At 45.4% G+C, this 19,925-nt stretch overlaps 1 protein-coding gene across 1 annotated transcript in view; it reads left to right on the top strand.

Annotated features, from left to right (window-relative positions):
* Nucleotides 1–539: 539 nt before the first annotated feature.
* JPH2 (junctophilin 2) overlaps nucleotides 540–19,925 on the top strand; it is a 90,985-nt gene continuing 71,599 nt past the window's right edge. The window contains exon 1 of the mRNA XM_023550265.2: nucleotides 540–4,337. Within this exon, the coding sequence (XP_023406033.2) occupies nucleotides 3,959–4,337 (379 nt within the window). The 5' untranslated portion in view covers nucleotides 540–3,958. The remainder of the gene's footprint in view (nucleotides 4,338–19,925) is intronic.

Below are 19,925 nucleotides of genomic sequence, written 5' to 3'. Positions count from 1 at the left end.
GCGACCCTATAGGACAGAGTAGAACTGCCCCGTAGAGTTTCCAAGGAGCGCCTGGCGGATTCGAACTGCCGACCCTTTGGTTAGCAGCCGTAGCACTTAACCACTACGCCACCAGGATTTCCTCAACTAGCCCTACAAGGTACCAAAAAAACCCAAACCTGCTGCCGTCGAGTCAATTCTGACTCATAGTGACCCTGTAGGACAAAGTAGAACTGCCCCATGGAGTTTCCAAGGACCACCTGGTAGATTCAAACTGCTGACCTTTTGGTTAGCAGCTGTAGCACTTAACCACATGCCACCAGGGTTTCCAGCCCTATAAGGTAGACACTATTATTCTTAATATTAGTATTAGTAATCCTCTAAGGTAGGTACTCTTCTGCCTTCTGTTTTACAGATGAAGAAACTGCAGCTTAGAGAAAGTAACAGTAGGTCCAAGGTCACACAACCCTATGCAGATTTGAACCCTGTGCAGCCTGTAGTAAGTGGATTTATGAATTTGTCCGTGAATTTTTTTTTTTTTTTTTTAAGTAACAGATTTTTAATCTGAAGACTTGCGGTGGTTCTTAACCAGGGATGAGAATTAGATTCATCTGAGGAACTTTTTAAAAATGTACCTGCCTGAGTCTTCTCCCCCAGACAATCGAATTCAGTAGGTCTGGGTGCGGCTCTGGATCCTTTTTTAAAGTTCTATGGGTGATTCTACCATGTACCCGGGAACCCTCGTGGGGAGTGTCTATGGATGAAAAGTGGCTGCATTTATGTAGGTAGAACAGCTGGCGAGGGGCCACAGCAGCCATCTAGCCACCAGGATTATGGTGACTTCCCCGGCATTTAACTACAGAGGGTACTGAACTTAGGCAACCCCCAATCCTCTAGCTTCTAGTTGGAAGTGCAATCCCCCCTTCCCTGGAGTGCAGAGCTGAAAGGAAACTCGTAATTCTCTGAAGACCTAGAGAAGTTGTTTTCGTTAATTGCTATTGAGTCGACTCCAACTCATGGCGACATTATGTATAGCAGAGCAAAACGTTGCCCAGTCCTGTGTCATCTTCGTGATTGCTGGTATGTTCGAGGGCATTGTCCTAGCTATTGTGTCAATCCATTTCATGGAGGGTTTCCCTCGTTTTCACTGAAACTCCACTTTACCAAACACGATGTTCTCTTCCGGTGACTGGTCTTTTCTAATGATGTGTCCAAGGAAAACAAGTCCAAGTCTCGCCATCCTCACTTCTAAGGAGCACTCTGGTTGTATTTCTTCTACGACTGATTTGTTCATTCTTCTCGCAGTCCACGGTATATTCAGTATTCTTCACCAACACAATTCGAATGCTTCAATTCTTCTTCTGTCTTCTTTTTCATTGTCCAGCTTTCACATGCTTATGAGGCGAATGGAAAGATTATGGCTTGGGTCAGGTGGGCCTTAGGTATCAAAGTCATCTTTGCTTTTTAAAACTTTAAAGAGGTCTTTTGGGGGAAAAAAAAAAAAGAAATCAAATGGCATATTTACGTAATGCAATATGCCATTTGATTTCTTGACTGCAGCTTCCATGGACATGGTTTGTTGATCCAACTGGAATGAAATCATTGACAACTTTTTTTAGAGAAGTGGCACACAGAACTCTGGAGGCAGCATTAAGGTGTTGTTAGTGAATTGTGCAAAGAGGCTGTCAGTCAAACTGGCCAGGTGGTGAGTCAAACTACCCACACGGTACAATACAGTCTTCATCTGCTACTATTTGCTGCCAGTCAGCTTGGCAAACAGACATTGATAGTAAGCTGGAGAGGCTTCATATTTCTACCTGGTGGTGAAAGGTGGACGCAGAGCGGGTTCTTTAAGGCAGGGGCTGTGAACAGTGAAGGAATCAAAAAAAAATCCCTATGGTGACTTAAAGTGGCCTACGTCACCATGAGATTTGGAATATGTCTGGTAAGGTGAAGTCAGAGAAGCCCAGTGTTCTCAGGTGCCTTCTGTGCCTGCTTCTTTAGTGATTTCTCTCCCTCTGTCCCACTCCCTCACCCCCACGCCGAGACACACACACTCCCCTCTCCCTCAGCTTCCTATTCTTGGTGGCTCTTACCTTTCTCAGAATTACTTTTCTGTTAACCCTGGGCTCACTTGGAATTTCTAGCCATTAGTCCTGTCCACAGCTTCATGTCATGGAGATTTATTAGTCCCTTTTGCTGGAGTTTGGTGGGAACCTGGGTACTGGGAATCCACCTAGGCCCTTTTCTTTTGACCCTGCCCCAAGAGCTTCTGAAGTCAGCCCCACAAGCTCTGAGGACACCAGAGCTTGGAAAGGGGGAAAAAAATGGCGATCCTCACGTAGTTCTGAGATGACCCCCTTTCAATACAACCCCCACCCTCGGCTTCAGAGAAGATATTTACCCTTTGTGGGAGAGAGAAAGGGAGCAGACGGTGATTTTTGCTCTGGGTTCTTCCCAGGGGTGAGGAGAATTTTTTTTTCTTGTGCTTTAAGTGAAAGGTTACAACTCGAGGTAGTTTCTCATACAAAAATTTATACACACATTGTTATGTGTCCCTAGTTGCTCTCTCTCTAATGTGACAGCACACTCCTCCTTTCCACTCTGGATTTCCTGTGGCCGTTCCACCAGCTCCTGTCCCCCTCTGCCTTCTCATCTCGCCTCTGGACAGGAGCTACCCACATAGTCTCATGTGTCTACTTGAACTAAGAAGCACGCTCCTCACCAGTATCATTTTATGTCTTATAATCCAGTCTAATCTTTGTCTGAAGAGTTGGCTTCGGGCATGGTTTTAGTTCTGGGTTAACGGAGAGTCCGGGGGCCATGTCTTCCAGGCTTCTTGCAGTCAGTGATTCTCTGAGGAGAATTTGGGGGGCTGTGCAGGAGTGCTGGCCTCAGAGCTGCAGTGTGTATCTTCCAGGCTGTGCCCAGAGCCTCCCCTCTTTTGGAGTTCCCTCCTGGGCTTTCAAAGGTATACGTGCAGCCGTCCCGTTCCTTTCTCTCTAGGTCACTGGATTCCTTCGCGACGTTGGCAGGGTGCGGTAGCCCCGGGCCCTGTTGTGGCATGCGAGTGGTGGTGGGCTGAGAGCTGCCAACCTCCATGCTCTGGGGGATTCGAAGTGTTCCAGGACTGGATGTTCTGCTAGTCTTCTTCTCCCCTCCCTCCTGTCCTCCCCCTCTCCTCCCTCCCTGCCCTTAGGCTCAGGGGACTGCGAGGGTGGGAGTGAGCTCTTACCCACGGGAAGAATAGACGCTGAATTGCCAGGCTGCCTACACTTAGTTCTCAGCTTCCCTTCCTCATCCCTCAAGCCACTCCCTGGGCCTGAAGCACAGGCCCAATGTGAAACACCCCCTCCCTCTTTGAAGGAGGCTGGCTGGCCAGGGGGGTTATTTTGGGAGCAGCTTCTGAAATCCGATGGCCTTGTTAGGGCAACACTGACCTTTCTGTCGGAGGAGGAGGGCAGATTTGGAGAAGGGGCGGGGCAGCGACGGGGGACCGACAGCCCCACACGCCCACTGGGTGGAGGAGAAGGGGGCCAGCAGGTCGGGAATTCGGCCTCAGGCTGGGGGTCTGGCACTGAGGGGGATTCCCCCTCTTTGACCTGGACTGGGGGCCCTCCACCTCACCCTTTTAATGTGCTTCTTAAAGGGATCACACCGCTTTTCCTTTGACTCCGTGGAAGCCAGACTTGGGACGCTTGGGGGACTTTGAATCTTTCCTTCCTGCTGCCTTCCCAGCTGGCCGCCTGCCTCTGGCTCATTGGGGGGCCTCCCAGGCATGGCACTGACCAGCTGGCCCAGTGCTGACTTGGCTCCTGGGCTCTCTCAGCCTTTGGTGGCAGCTGGCTGTCCCCCTCCTGGGGCGCCTTGGTGAGTCTGGGGGCCCAGCCCCCAGCACACCTGGAGAGTGTTGCTGGCACCCCTGCCGCCCTCCCCACCTAAGCTGGAGAACAGGGAGGTGGTTGGAGGCTATGATGAGATGAGTGGGGGCCGCTTTGACTTTGATGATGGCGGGGCATACTGCGGGGGCTGGGAGGGGGGCAAGGCCCATGGGCATGGGCTGTGCACGGGCCCCAAGGGCCAGGGCGAGTACTCGGGCTCCTGGAACTTTGGCTTTGAGGTGGCAGGAGTGTACACCTGGCCCAGCGGGAACACCTTTGAGGGGTACTGGAGCCAGGGCAAGCGGCATGGACTGGGCATAGAGACCAAGGGGCGCTGGCTGTACAAGGGCGAGTGGACACACGGCTTCAAGGGGCGCTATGGCACCCGGCAGAGCACCAGCAGTGGTGCCAAGTACGAGGGCACCTGGAACAACGGCCTGCAGGACGGCTATGGCACGGAGACCTATGCCGATGGAGGTGAGCCCAGTCTGGGGCCTGCAGGGGTGGGGCGGGCGGAGGGTGATGGCCTTGGTGGACGGCGGGAAGAGGAGAGGCAGGGAGGCGGTGGGCTAGCTGCTCTCCCTGTCCAAGCACCTATTTTCTTGTTAGTAAAGGTGGGCCAACAACGGGTTATTGAGAGGATCCCAGGAGCGCTTAGCACAAAGGCTAGCCTAGAATACGTACTGAGTAGGATATAAGTGGTGCTGTTTAGAAGCTGAGAATATTAACAACCGTGGACTGGACTCTGGCTTGTGCACCAGCAAAACTGGGGTCTGGTCTCAGCTTTGCCATGAAAACTACTTTCAAGCAATAGATCATGAAGAGTGTTCATTCATTCATCCATCCACCCATCCCCCCCTTTCTTCCTTCCTCCTTTTCTTCCTTTCTTTCGGTGCATGTTTATGGGGCACCTCCTATTTGTTAGGCATTGTACAAAGGGTTCGCTATAAAAAGGAGTAAGATCCATTCCCTGGCTTCCAGAGAGGCACTTGGGCAAATCGTTATAGACGAGTATGTGCAGAGTGCTGGGGGCGCCCTGAGAAAGGAGCCTGTAAGTTTGAGGAGGTCAGGGATTGCTTTAGGGAGGTGACCTCTGAGCTGGATCTTGGTGGGAAATTGCATTTGTGAAGGGCAAGCAGGGAATAGTTTAGCCAAGAGAGGAATGTGTACAAAGACTTAGGAGCAGGAGTGCACTCGGTGGGGTAAGAAAACAGGCGCTTTTCTGTGACAGCTCTGTGGTGGTGTGACTACCATTACCTGGTCCATGGGCTGTAACTCTGGACGTGTCACTTCTCTGGGCCTCAATTTCCTCATCCATAGAATGGGGAGCTTAGAACATCGGCACTACTCAGAATGGTGTTGCTGGACCGGCAGTACCAGCATGGCCTGTCCACATGTTAAAATGCAAATTTAAGGGTCCCCCCTCCTTCCCAGACCTACTGAACAAGAGGGTGGGCCCAAGAATGTTTTAATGAGCTCAACAGGCGGTTTTCTGCACATTAAAGTTTAAGAAGTACTGCTTTAAGTCAGGGCTAGCTAACTATGGTTCCTGGGCCAAATCTAGCCTGCCATTTGTCTTTGTACGACTTGTGAGCTAAGCGTGGTTTTTACATTTTTAAATGATTGGGAAAAAAAAAAGAAATCAAAGGAAGAACAATATTTTGTCACACACAAAAATTCCATGAAAATGTCCACATAAACTGTCCTCGATTTTGCCTCTTGGCCCACAGCGCTTAAAGTATTTATTGTTATCTGGCCCCTCACAGAAAATGCTTGCTGGCCCCTGCTTTAAAGGGTCAATAAGGTCCCTTCTAGCTCAGGATAATTCTATGAAGTCGTCCTAGTGCCGCGTTGGAAAGAGAAGCTGACACAGACAAAACGGGGGCTAATTAAAAAAAAAAAAAACATGGTTGGCATCCAAAGGCATTTGTAATATATTTGTCACTAGCCTCTCCTCGTTATGATGGAGGGCAGGAAGTGGGCAGTCTGGGAGTGGGCTGGGTGGGGGTGGGGAGGCAGGGGCACGTAGGGCACCAGGCAGCCCAGGGTGGAAGGTTTGCTCAGCCGAGGCCCATGGGCATACTGAGAGCAGCCTCAGGTGCAGAGTGGGCATATGTCTGGGTTGCTGGTTGCTGGGTGTCTGGATGGTAACTAGGTACTGTCCCTAGAGCTTCCGTAGGTGCCTATAGTGGCTACACAAAACCCAGAAACCAAACTTGTTGTGTTGGTTTCGACTCATAGCGACCCTACAGTACAGACTAGAACTGCCCCATTGGGTTTCCAAGGAGCGCCTGGTAGATTTGAACTGCCGACCTTTTGGTCAACAGCGGTAGCTCTTAACCACTGCACCACCAGGTTTTCTTGGTGGCTACACAGTGTAGTACAAAAGCACTGGCTGCAGCAGGACAGCACCGGGGATGAATCCTGGCTCCACCTCTGCCTAGTTCAGTGACCTTGAGCTCTTTGCTGAACCTCTCCAAAAAACCCATTGCCATCGAGTCAGTTCTGACTCATAGCAAATCGACTCAACGAAAATGGGTCATCTTTACGGCAGCAGACTGTCACATCTTTTTCCCTTGGAGCAGCTGGTGGGTTTGAACTGCTGACCTTTCAGTTTGTAGCCAAGCACTTAACTGTTGCCCCACCAGGGCTCCTCTGAACCTCTCCAACTCAGTGCAATTCAACTTCCTGGATATGTGTGCCAGGCACTGTGCTAGGCCCTGGAGACGCAGCAGAGAGCAAGCTTCAGTTTCCCGGCTACAAAATGGAGATAATACTTCAGTGTTTACAGGGCCTCAGTTACTGATGTCAAGGGGTACCAAGCAGGCTGAATGTAAGCTCCCTTCCCTCCTTCCTCTACCCAAACCAAGGTGTGTGTGTGGGGAGGCCTGGATGGTAGTCACAGGAACACACACGTCTCGGTCAAGGTGAGCATGGGAAGCTATGGGCTGACCTCCCAATATGTGTGAAAGAGAGAAAACCTATTCATTCGTTCATGCCACCAAAATTTGTGAGGACCCACTATGTGCTGGTCACCGTCCCACAGTAAGTTCTAGGGGCCAGGGCAGTGAGCAAGGCAAGGTCCTCAAGGAGCTTCCTGTGGAGTGGGGAAGACAGGAATAAACAGGAAAACAAACCCATACGTCATTTCCAGAAGCTGCTAGTGATATGAAACAAATAGCAGAGAGTGAGGGGTGGTATTTTGAGGCAGGGTGGTCTGAGAAGCAGGGCGGGAGGAATGCAAAGAAGGGGCTTCCAGGCAGAGGAAATGGCAGTTGCAGAGGCCCAAGGCAGGACTGGGCTTGGCGTGTTTTAGGAACGATAATAATGCTGGGTAGCAGGACAGAGTGAGGGGAGCAGGTAGGAAGTGAGGGTGGAGTCCTGGGCATGGGCCAGATGGTGTGGGCTTTTTCCCAGGTGTGCCAGGAGCCTTCCAGGCCAGGGAAGACGTGCTCCTCTGGCTTGTTGGAAGCCCAGACTCTTCTTCCGAATGAGATGGCCCCACATCCTCAGAGAATGGATGCCTCACGGGTCCTTTCTCTCCGGCCACACACGAGGTGCCATTATCCAAAATTAGATGCAGCCACTGCTTTGGAAAATCTCTTTAATCATCCTGTCATCAGTCTCCCCAGGGTTTGTTAAGGACCTGACCTTTGCCCTAGCCTGGGTAACTTGGAGGGGAACGTGGACAAGTAAGATCCTGAGATTAGGAAGGTTAGGAGTTGGACCACCCTGGATTATTATGTTGGCCCTACTACTTACTCACTGAATGACTTTGCTCAAGGTGGTTAATCTCTTTAGGCCTTAGGTTCCTCATCGATAAAATGGATCTACACTAATCTCTCTGAAGATTTTTAGGGGATAACTCAATAAGTGGTAGTTGTTATTGCTTTTGGAGCCCTGGTGGCACAGTGGTTAAGAGTTTGGCTGCTAACCAAAAGGTTGGCAGTTCAAATCTAGCACCTGCTCCTTGGAAACCCTATGGAGCAGTTTTACTCTGTCCCATAGGGTCCCTATAAGTTGAAGCCGACTCGACAGCAACAGGGGTATAATTACTATTAGTTATTATTCATTTACTCCAGAAATGTATTGAGTAACTATCCCAAAGCCAAAACTGCACCACTCTGGGAGGTGTAGAAATGAACAGAAGAAAAAGGCCCCGCCTTCACAGAGAATTTAACAGGAAATTATACTACAGTGTGCAGGTGCTCTGGAGCCCGGGGGGCGCGGTGGTTAGGCACTTGGCTGCTAACCTAAAGGTTGGTGGTTCGAACCCACCAGTTGCTCCTCGGGAGAAAGATGTGGCAGTCTGCTTCTGTGAAGATCATAGCCTTGAAAACTCTATAGAACGGCTCTACTCTGTCCTACAGGGTCATTGAGAGTGAAAATTAACTCAATGGCAATGGGTTTGGTGTGTGTGTGTGTGTGCAGGTGCTAGGCAGGGGAAATACAGGAACTAAAGAAGTGAGAGGTGGGCAGCTCACCAGGACTTAGGCATTCAGGGAGGCTTCATGGAGCAAGTGACAAGCCGAGCCCTCAAGTACATGCAGGAGTGAGTCAGGAGAGAAGAGTGGAGGACAAGTGCCCCAGGGAGAGAGAACAGAATGCACAGAAGCCAGGAGGACCCACACTAGCCACCCAGTCGGAGATAAAGCTGAAAGGTGCATCCTGTCCCCAGTCTTGAGAAGGACTGATTAACGGGCCATCGTGTCTCCTTTCCTCTACTCCTCACCTCCCCTGGCAGGTGACTGCCTGCTATGAACCAAAGAAAGCATCCATTTCCCAGACTAGAGGTGCTGACCCATTAGTAGGTAGTGAAATCAATTTAGTGGGTCCTGACCTGTTTTTTTTTTTTTTTTAAATGAAAGAATAGAATAGAAAATCTCAAGGTGCTTCACAAAGAATACTTTAATAAAGTATTGTTTTCTGAAACATTTATTGTGCATGTATGTGGGGAAACATATATTTTTATATATGTGTGTGTGTGTGATGATGTGAAATGTATTTCTTACTGAGGGTCATGGTTGAAAAGTTTGAAAATCACTGTTGTAAAGGGCCATGCCCTGGCACCTCCAATGAAGCCCCTGCCACTCCTACCTCCATGAGCCCCTCCCTCTCCTCCATGCCTGTTGCCTTGGTGGGAGGCTAAGCTCTCCAGTGCTCCAGCGGGAAGGGGTAGGTGGGGGAGACACAGGAGCTCTGGCCTCCCCAGACCTCATTGTAAGCCTCTTGGCATCCCTCCACCTCCTATAGCCCATGTCCCTCCCTGGCCATATATAGGAAAGCTAAAAATAGCTGCTGATTTAAAGCTCCAACAGCCTGGCCTGTGAGTCCTAATGTGCTACACGGCTGCCTGGCTGTCCCCACCCCAGAGACTCAGACTCCAGCACTAGCAGGGCCCTTAGTGATCTTTTGCTTTCCGGAGTTTTTCACCCGGGGCTGTTACCTTGGCCTCAAAACAAACAAAAAACAGTTGCCTTCTAGTCAACCCCAACTCATGGAACCCCCATGTATTTCTGCGTTCCACAGGGTTTTCAAGTGCTTAGATGCTAACTGAAAGCTTAGCGGTTTGAAACCACCCAGCAGCTTTGCAGGAGAAAGACCTGGGGATCTGCTTCCATAAAGATTACAGCCTAGAAAACCCTATGGAGCAATTCTACTGTGTCACATGGGGTGGCTATGAGTCAAAATTGACTCGACGGTACCTAAGAACAACAACCGTTCCTAAGTAGATCACAAGGACTTTCCTCTGAGGTGCCTCTGGGTGGATTCAAACCACCAACCTCCTGGTAGTAGCTGAACACTTAGCCATTTGCACCACCCAGGGACTCCTGCCTTGGCCTTCAAACCAAAAAACCAAACCCACTGCTGTCCGAGTTGATTCTGACTCAAAGTGACCCTACAGGACAGAGAGGAACTGCCCCATGGGGTTTTCAAGGAGCAGCTGGTGGATTCAAACTGCCAACCTTCTGATTAGCAGCCAAGCTCTTAACCACTGTGCCACCTGGGCTCCTTGGCCTCAGAGGTCCATAAATGCCCTCAAACTGCAGGCAAGCTCCTTTGTGTGTGCATAGACTCTCTGTGTTTTTCTGGGAGGTGTTTCCTCCAACAATAATCAGCTTCTCAAAGTAGCCCAGGGCTCCAGTAGGTTTAATAAATCCTTCCCCAAAAGGTGCAGTAAGAAAACCAAGTCCAGGGTTGACTTTTTCCCCAAGGTCATAAACCAAATAATAATAGTTAACTTTTCTGGAGTGCTTACTATGTGTCAGGCACTGCTCTTGGCACTTTACATACGCTATTTAAACCTTCACATGAACCTCATGGGGACAGTACTGTTATTACTCCTATTTTACAGATGCAGAAACTGAGTCATGGATAATTTCAGTAATCTTGTTCAAGGTCCTCTACCTAGTAAGAGGCAGAGATGGAGTGTGATAATAAGAACTGAGAATAAATAGTTCATATTATCAATAAATAAATATTTTAGGAAGTGGTGAACAACTATACATAAGTCAAGGTTGCCTACATAAGTTGTAGGGCCCAGTGCAAAATGAAAAATGCAGGGCTGCTTGTTCAAAAAGTAAGAATTTCACTTCCAGCCAACATGGCACAATAGACGGAAGCACCACGCCAACCCTCCACAGCAAAGACCTGAAAAACTAAGTAACAGAGAGACAAATGTCAGTACTGGAATCTTAAGCATCAAATGAAGAGATGAAGAAGTCAGCCAAGCATCAAATGGAATAAGAAACTGACAGAAAACAGAGAGCTAGGTCCCCTATCAGCTAATGCAGCACAGATTTGCCATCTTGCACTCCTGTTGGAGATCTGCAGACAGGGAGTACGAGGAAGCAGCTTCATGGAGCTCCCAGCAGGAGAGAGAGGACCCGGTAACCAGCGATATACACTTTCCCACCCTCCATCCTTCTCTTCCCTGCTCTACCTCTGCCACTTCCTAGCTGGCTGCAGTTGCTAGGCTGGCTGGGAAGTGCAAGGTCTGTGCTCCTTGGATTCGTCCCACCCACATCGGAGATCAGTGAACAGGGAGTATGGGAAAACAGCTTCAAGGAGCTCCCAAGAGGAGACAAAGCAGCTGGTAACCTGCAATATATGCTTTCCTGCCCCCCACCTTTCTTCCCCCCTGCTCGGCCTCCTCTACTTCCTGCCAGCCACAGTCTCTTGGCCAGGAGGCAGTGGCTTTGGCCTCGTGCCGCTTGACTTCTCCCCATCCAAACTGGCCAGCTCCCGAAGTGCCATTTGTTTGTTGCTGGTGTTGCTTTTTTTCACTTCTTTTGGTTTCTTCCATGCCTCTCACCACCTCCCCCTCCTTTCTCTTGAACACCTGGCTCCATGTGCCATATTTTCTTCTTCTTGAAAGGCTGTGAAGTACCACTCAATTGGGGAACTGCTTCCCCAGCCCATGCTGCCATGCTGGTGGGATCCCCGGGGCTTTGTTTTTGCTTTTTTTTGTTTTCTTTTCTTTTTCTTTTCACGACTTGTGAGCCCCTTCTAGCTGGGCTGTACTGCACAGCTTGGGAGTTACTTCCCCGGTTATCGCTGCTGCTTTGGTGATATCCCTGGGGGCATTTCTTTTTTCCTTTTTGTCTTTCTTCATTTCTCAGTTCCTCATCTCTCTATACTTACCTTCTTTTCCTGTCTCCTGAATACCTGGTGCTGAGTGGCATCTCTATCCCTTCTAACCAGGCTGTACTGCATGGCCTGGGAGCTACATCCCTGATTTTCGAAGCTGCGCTGGTGGGATCCCTGGGGGGTTTCATTTCTTTTTTTTTTTCTAATTTTTATTTATTTTCCTTTTTTCACCCCTTTTTGTTTTTCTCCATTTCTCAGTTTCTCATCTCCCCACTCCAATGGCAAGCTTCCTTAGCACTTTTTTATTTGTTTGTTTTTGGCTCCTGTTTCTCTCTCTTCTTTGCCATACCCACACATCACAACCTCCCCCCTCCTTCCTGCATACCTGCACTGTGCACTGAACATCACATCTCCAAGCAGCACAGGCACGGCCTACCAGAACCTGCCCTGAACTGATTCCCGGCCTGCCCTGTTGGCCCTAGTATGTGCCATGAACAACTAATCCCAGCCCCTCCCCTTCAGCTGGACCTTCCCTGCTGCATCATAGCTGAGCAAGTGGCCCTGACCATTGGACAAGGAGGTGAAAAGTATCATGCCCACAGATGAGCAAACAACAAAGAAAGCACAGCCTTCCTGCTCAGACATAATCAAATAAAACAAAAAAGCAGGATGAAACAAGCAAATCTACAATCAATAAACAAAATAACTACTGAATGTCCCAAAGATAGCAGAAAGTACCAAAACATAAAAAGAAGACAGAATGGTTCCAGTAGCCATCCAAAAATAAAACACCAGATGACCTTCCAGTATAAGAAAAGGGACTAGAACTACCTGATAGGGAATTTGAATCTCTAATATTCAGAGCTATCCAAGAATTGAAGCAAAGAGCAGACAAAAATGAGGGAAAAAATAGACAAATTCATGGAAAATACAGACCAAAAAATGGAAGAATTAAGGAAAATAATACAGGAACAAAATGCCAAAATAAATTTACAACTAGAAAGCATACAAAAACAATAATTAGAAATCCAAAAGATAAACAACAAAATTTCAGAAACGGACTGTCATAGAAGGGCTGAGGAGCAGGTTTGAAATGATGGAAGACACGATCAGCAAAATCGTGACAAACACTTGGATACTACTCTGTTTGAGGAAAAATGAGAATAAAGAATGAAGAAAAATGAAGAAACGCTGAGAATTATGTGGGATACAATCAAAAGCAAAATTTACGAGTGATTGGAGTTCCAGAACAGGGGGAGAAAATAGAAAACACAGAGAGGATCATTGAAGAATTGCTTACAGAAAACTTCCCTAATATCATGAAAGATGAAAAGCTGACCATCCAAGAAGCTCAACAAACCCCATATAGGATAGACCCCAAGAGAAAATCACCGAGGCATATCATAATCACACTCACTAAAACCAAAGGCAAAGAATCCTGAGAGCAACTTGAAAAAAATGTAAAGTCACATTCAGATGAGAAATAATAAGACTAAGCTCTGATTATTCGGCAGAAACGATGCAGGCAAGAAGACAATGGGATGACATATATAAAATCATGAAAAAAAAATTGCTGAACAAGAATAATATATCCTGCAAAACTTGTTCAAATATGATGGTGAAATTACGACATTTCCAGATAAACAGAAATTAAAAGAATATGTAAAAACCAAACCAAACTCTCCAAAATTATTAAAGAGAGTTCTTCGGTCTGAGAACATGCAACATCACATCACAGCCTGAATCTAGGATGCAAGATTGTACCAGCCAGATACCAACCTAGGAAATGAACTCTCAAAGACTATCCAAAACCAAAAGAATTACAACAGGGAACCAGAAAGATTAATCTGTAAATAACAACAATGTCAGAACAATAGAAGAGGGAATAAACAGTGTAGGTACAGAACTTTTTAATGGAGGGGAAGGCACGGAAGATAAGGGTAAACTTCAGGGTAAGCACAAAGGAAGTAACAAACCTACTTATCAAAATAAAGAAGAAAGACAAAGTCTCAGTAAAAACAAAATGTATGAAAACAAAAGAAATGGAAAAAAAAATCCACAAACAAAAGGAATTCGGCACAGGAGAGTAAGAGGAACAAAGAAAACGTCAGCACCACAAAAAAAAAGCACTACAAAATGACAGCAATAAACCCACACCTATCGATAATTACACTGAATGTAAATGGCCTAAATGCACTTATAAAGAGACAGAGAGTGACAGAATGGATTAAAAAAACAAAAAAAGGCTCCATCAATATGCTGTCTACAAGAGACACACATGCCTTAGAAACAAAGATGTAAATTTATTAAAAATCAAAGGATGGAAAAAAACACATCAAACAAACAGCTACCAAAAAAAGAGCAAGAGTAGCAATACTAATCTCAGATAAAATGAACTTTAAGACAAAATCCACCATAAAAGACAAAGAAGGGCATTACATAATGATTAAAGAGACGATCCATCATGAAGACATAACCATAATAAACATCTACACACCCAATGACAGGGCTCCAAAATAATTAAAACAAAAACAGCACTGAAAAGAGAAATTGACAGTTCCACAATAATTGTAGGAGACTTCAACACACCACTCTCGGTAAAGGACAGAACATCTAGAAAGAAACTCAGCAAAGATACAGAAGAGCTAAAGGGCACAATTAGCCAACTTGACCTCATAGACGTATATAGAACACTCCACCCGACAGCTGCAAAGTACACATTCTTTTCCAATGCACATGGAACGTTCTCCAGAATAGACTACATTTTAGGCCACAGTGCAACCCTCAACAAAATCCAAAACATTGAGATAATACAAAGTATCTTTTCTGACCACAATGCCATCAAGGTGGAAATCAACAACAGGAAGAGCAAGGAAAAAAAAAAAAAATCAATTACATGGGAACTGAATAACAACCCTGCTTAAAAACCACTGGGTAGTAGAAGAAATCAGAGATGGAATAAAAAAATTCCTAGAATCAAATGAGAAAGAATACACATCATACCAAAACCTTTGAGATACAGCAAAGGCAGTCCTCAGAGGTCAATTTATAGCAATAGATGAACACATTAAAAAAAGAAGAAAAGGACAAAATCAAAACATTAGCTACACAAATTGAACAAAGACAGAACAGCAAAAGAAACCCAAAGCCATCAGAAGAAAGGAAACAATAAAGATCAGAGCAGAAATAAATGAAATAGAGAATACAAAAACAATAGAAAGAAGCAACAAACCCAAAAGTTGGTTCTTTGAAAGGATCAACAAAATCGACAAACCACTGGCCAAACTGACAAAAAAAAAAAAAGGAGAGGACACAAATAACCCAAATAAGAAATGGAATGGTGGACACTACAACAGACTCAACTGAAATAAAAGGGATCATAACAGAGTATTATGAAAAACTATACTTCAACCAATTTGAAAACCTAGAGGAAATGGACAAATTTCTAGACACACACCCAAACTAACACAAAATGATGTTGACATTCAAGCGGCCAATGGACACATGAGGAAATGCTCAGGATCACTAGCCATTAGAGAAAACCAATTTTAAACCAGAATGAGATACCATCTCACCCCAGCATTACTGGCACGAATAAAAAAAACAGGAAATAACAAATGTTGAGAAGGCTGTAGGGATATTGGAACTTTTATGCACTGCTGGTAGGAATGCAAAATGATACAACCATTTTGGAAAATGAAATGGCACTTCCTTAGAAAGCTAGAAATAGAAATACCATATGATCCAGCAATCCCACTCGTAGGAATATATCCTACAGAAATAAGAGTCATCACATGAATAGACACATGCATACCCATGCTGCCTGCAGCATTGTTCAGAATAGCAAAAAGATTGGAAACAACCTAGATGCCCATCAACAGATGAATGGATAAACAAACTACGGTACATACACACAATGGAGTATTACTAAATGATAAAGAACAAAGATGAATCTGTAAAGCATCTCATAACATGGATGGATCTGGAGGGCATTATGCTGAGTGAAATAAGTCAGTCGAAAAAGGACAAATATTGTATGAGACCACTACTGTAAAAACTCATGAAAAGGTTTACACACAAAAAGAAACAATCTTTGATGGTTACGAGTGAGGGGATGGGTGGGGATAAAAAAACACTAAATAGACAATAGATAAGTGGTACCTTTGGTGAAGGGTAAGACAGTACACAATACTGGGGAAGCCAGCACAACTTGTACAAGGCAAGGTCATGGAAGCTCCATACACACATCCAAACTCCCTGAGGAATTGAATTGCTGGGCTGAGGGCTGTGGGGATCATGTTCTCAGGGAACACCTAGCTCAACTGGCATAATATAGTTTATAAAGAAAATGTTCTACATTCTATTTAGGTGAGTAGTGTCTGGGGTCTTAAAAGCCTGTGAGCTGCCATCTAAGATACTCCACTGGTCTCACCCCTTTGGGAGCAAGGAAGAATGAAGAAAACTAAAGATACAAGGGAAAGATTAGTCCAAAGGACTAATGGACCACATCTACCATGGTCTCCACCAGACTGAGTCCAGTACAAATAGAGGGTGCCCGGCTACCACTACTGACTGCTCTGACAGAGACCACAATCGAGGGTCCCAGACAGAGCTGGAGAAAAATGTAGAAAAAAATTCTAACTCACAAAAAAAAAGACCAGACTTACTGATCTGACAGAGGCTGGAGAAACCCTGAGAGTATGGCCTCTGGACACCCTTTTAGCTCAGTAATGAAGTCACTCCCAAGGTTCACCGTTCAGCCAAAGATTAGACAGGTCCATAAAACAAAACGAGACTAGAGGGACACACCAGCCCAGGGGCAAGGACTAGAAGGCAGGAGGAGATAGGAAAGCTGGTAATAGGGAACCCAAGTTCGAGATGGGAGAGTGTTGACATGTCATGGGGTTGTTAACCAATGTCATAAAATAATATGTGTACTATTTAATGAGGAATTAGTTTGTTCTGTAAACCATCTAAAGTACAATAAATAAAAGAAAGTAAGAATTTCAAGGTGGCAACAGGGGCCTTTCTAAGAGTGGAGCCCTGTGTGACCCACAAGTCCAATGGCCGTGAAGCTGGCCCTGATAATAGTAACAACTGCATTTACCATTTATTTATTTATATTTCCTTTTTTTTAATTGTGCTTTAGGTGAAAGTTTACAGCTCAAGTTAACTTCTTACTACAAAAATTTATACACATATTGTTTTGTGACATTAGTTGCAATCCACACAACGTGACAGCACACTCCTTCTTTCCATTCCAGGTACCCTGTGTCCATTCGATCAGGTCCTATTCCCTCTTGCGTTCTCATCCTGCTTCTGGACCAAAAAACAAAACCAAACCCAGTGCCGTCGAGTTGATTCCGACTCATAGCGACCCTATAGGACAGAGTAGAACTGCCCCATAGAGTTTCCAAGGAGCGCCTGGTGGATTCGAACTGCCAACCCTTTGGTTAGCAGCCATAGCACTTAACCAACGGGGGCCACTAATTTGGTCTCGTGTATCTGATTGACCTAAGCAGCACATTCCTCACGTGTGTTATTTTTTGTTTTACATTTCTGTCTAATCTTTGTTCGAAGAGTGGGCTTCAAGAATGGTTTTAGTTCTGGGTTAATGATATGTCTGGAAGCCATAGTTTTGGAGGTTCCTCCAGTGTGTGTCAGACCATTAAGTCTCATCTTTTTATGTGAATTTGAGTTCTGTTCCACACTTTTCTCCCATTCCATTTGGGACTCTCTTGTGTTTCCTGTCAGGGCGTTTATTGATGTTAACCACACACCATCTAGTTCTTCTGGTCTCAGGATGGTGTAGTCTCTAGTTCATGTGATCCTTTAGTCTCTTGGGGCTAATATCTTCCAGACGCCATTAACCAAAGTGGGATGAGAACATTTTCTTAATAAACTTAATAAACCTAGATGTCCCCCAAAACTATGGTCCCCAGGCCCCAGCCCCAGCTACTCTGTCCCTCGAAGTGTTTCAGTGTGTCCAGGAAACTTCTTAGCTTTTGCTTTGGTCCAGTTGTGCTGACTTCCCCTATATTGTGTGCTGTCCTTCCCTTCATCGAAGTTGATCCTTGTCTACTGTCTAGTTAGTGAATCACCCTCCTCCCCACCCTCATAACCATCAAAGAATGTTTTCTTCAGTGTTTCAACCTTTTCTTGAGTTCTTTTAATAATGGTCTCATATAATATTTGCCCTTTTGGGACTAATTTCACTCAGCATAATGCCCTCTAGATTCATCCATGTTGTGAGCTGTTTCATGAATTTATCATCGTTCTTTATCATTGCATAGTATTCCATTGTGTGTATGTACCGTAATTTGTTTATCCATTTGATGGGGGGGGCACTTAGGTTGTTTCCATCTTTCTGCTATCGAACATAGGTGTGCATATATCTCTTCTTGTGACGGCTGTTATTTCTCTAGGGTATGTTTCTAGGAGTGGGATTGCTGGATCATATGTTATTTCTATTTCTAGCTTTTTAAGGACGAACCGAATCATTTCCCATAGTGGTTGTACCATTTTACATCCCCACTAGCAGCACATAAGAGTTCCAATCTCTTCACAACCTCTGTAACATTTATCATTTTGTGTTTTCTGGATTAGTGCCAACCTTTGGGGTGAGATGATATCTCATTGTAGTTTTGGTTTGCATTTCTCTAATGGCTAATGATTGTGAGCATTTCCTGTGTCTGTTAGCCACCTGAACGTTTTCTTTGGTGAAGTGTCTGTTCACATTCTTTGCACATTTTTTAATTGGATTGTTTGTCTTTTTGTTGTTGAGGTGTTTTATCTTGTGGATTTTAGAGATTAGACCCTTATCGAATATGGGGTAGCCAAAAAGTTTTTCCCAGTCTGTAGGTTGTCTTTTTACTTTTCTGGTGAAGTCTTTTGATGGGCATAATTGTTTGAGTTCTAGGAGCTCCCAATTATCCAGCTTCTCTTCTGGTGTTTGTGCATTGTTAGTTATGGTTTGTATACTATTTATGCCATGTATCAGGGCTCCTCGTGTTGTCCATATTTTTTCTTCCATGATCTTTATCATTTTAGATTTGATATTTAGGTCTTTGATCCATTTTGAGTTAGTTTTTGTGTATGATGTGAGGTATGGGTCCTGTTTCATTTTTTTTTTTTTTTTTTTGCAGATGGATATCCAGTTATGACAGCACCATTTGTTAAAGAGACTGTCTTTTCCCCCACTTAACAGACCTTGGGCCTTTGTCAAATATCAGCTGCTCATAGGTGGATGAATTTACTTCTGGGTTCTCGATTCTGTTCCATTGGTTTATGTATCTCTTGTTGTACCAGTACCAGGCTGTTTTGACTACTTAGGCAGTATAATAGGTTCTAAAATCAGGTAGTGTGAGGCCTCCCACTTTGTTCTTTTTCCTCAGTAATGCTTTACTTATCCAGGGCCTCTTCCCTTTCCATACAAAGTTGGAGATTTGTTTCTCCATCTTGTTAAAAAATGTAATTGGAATTTGGATCAGGATTGCATTGTATCTGTAGATCGCTTTGGGTAGAATTGACATTTTCACAATGCTGAGTCTTCCTATCTATGAGCGTGGTATGTTTTTCCACTTATGTAGGTCTCTTTTGGTTTCTTGCAGTAGTGTCTTGTAGTTTTCTTTTTACAGGTCTTTTAAATCTCTGGTTAGATTTATTCCTAAGTACTTTATCTTCTTGGGGGCTATTGTAAACGGTATTGATACGGTGATTTCCTTTTTGAAGTTCTCTTTGTTGGCGTAGAGGAATCCAACTGATTTTTTTAATGTCTATCTTGTATCCTGATACTTTGCTGAAATCTTCAGTTAGTTACAGTAGTTTTCTTGTGGCTTCTTTGGGGTTTTCTGTGTATAAGATCATGTTGTTAGGTGCTATCGAGTCGGTTCCTACTCATAGCGACCCTATGCACAACAGACCGAAACACTGCCCGGTCCTGCGCCATCCTTACAATCGTTGTTATGCTCGAGCTCATTGTTGCAGCCACTGTGTCAATCCACCTTGTTGAGGGTCTTCCTCTTTTCCGCTGACCCTGTACTCTGCCAAGCATGATGTCCGTCTCCAGGGACTGATCCCTCCTGACAACATGTCCAAAGTATGTAAGACACAGTCTCTCCATCCTTGCCTCTAAGCAGCATTCTGGCTGCACTTCTTCCAAGACAGATTTGTTTGTTCTTCTGGCAGTCCATGGTATATTCAATATTTTTCGCCAACACCACAATTCAAAGGCGTCAACCTGGGGGGCTCATCTTCCAGCACTATATCAGACAATGTTCCGCTGCTATTCATAAGGTTTTCACTGGCTAATGCTTTTCAGAAGTAGACTGCCGGGTCCTTCTTCCTAGTCTGTCTTAGTCTGGAAGCTCAGCTGAAACCTGTCCTCCACTGGTGACCCTGCTGGTATCTGAATACTGGTGGCATAGCTTCCAGCATCACAGCAACACACAAGCCCCCACAGTACGACAAACTGAC

This window comes from Loxodonta africana, chromosome 24 (assembly GCF_030014295.1).
Source record: "Loxodonta africana isolate mLoxAfr1 chromosome 24, mLoxAfr1.hap2, whole genome shotgun sequence".
NCBI classification, from domain to species: domain Eukaryota; kingdom Metazoa; phylum Chordata; class Mammalia; order Proboscidea; family Elephantidae; genus Loxodonta; species Loxodonta africana.
This window is presented reverse-complemented; position numbering and strand designations above follow the sequence as displayed.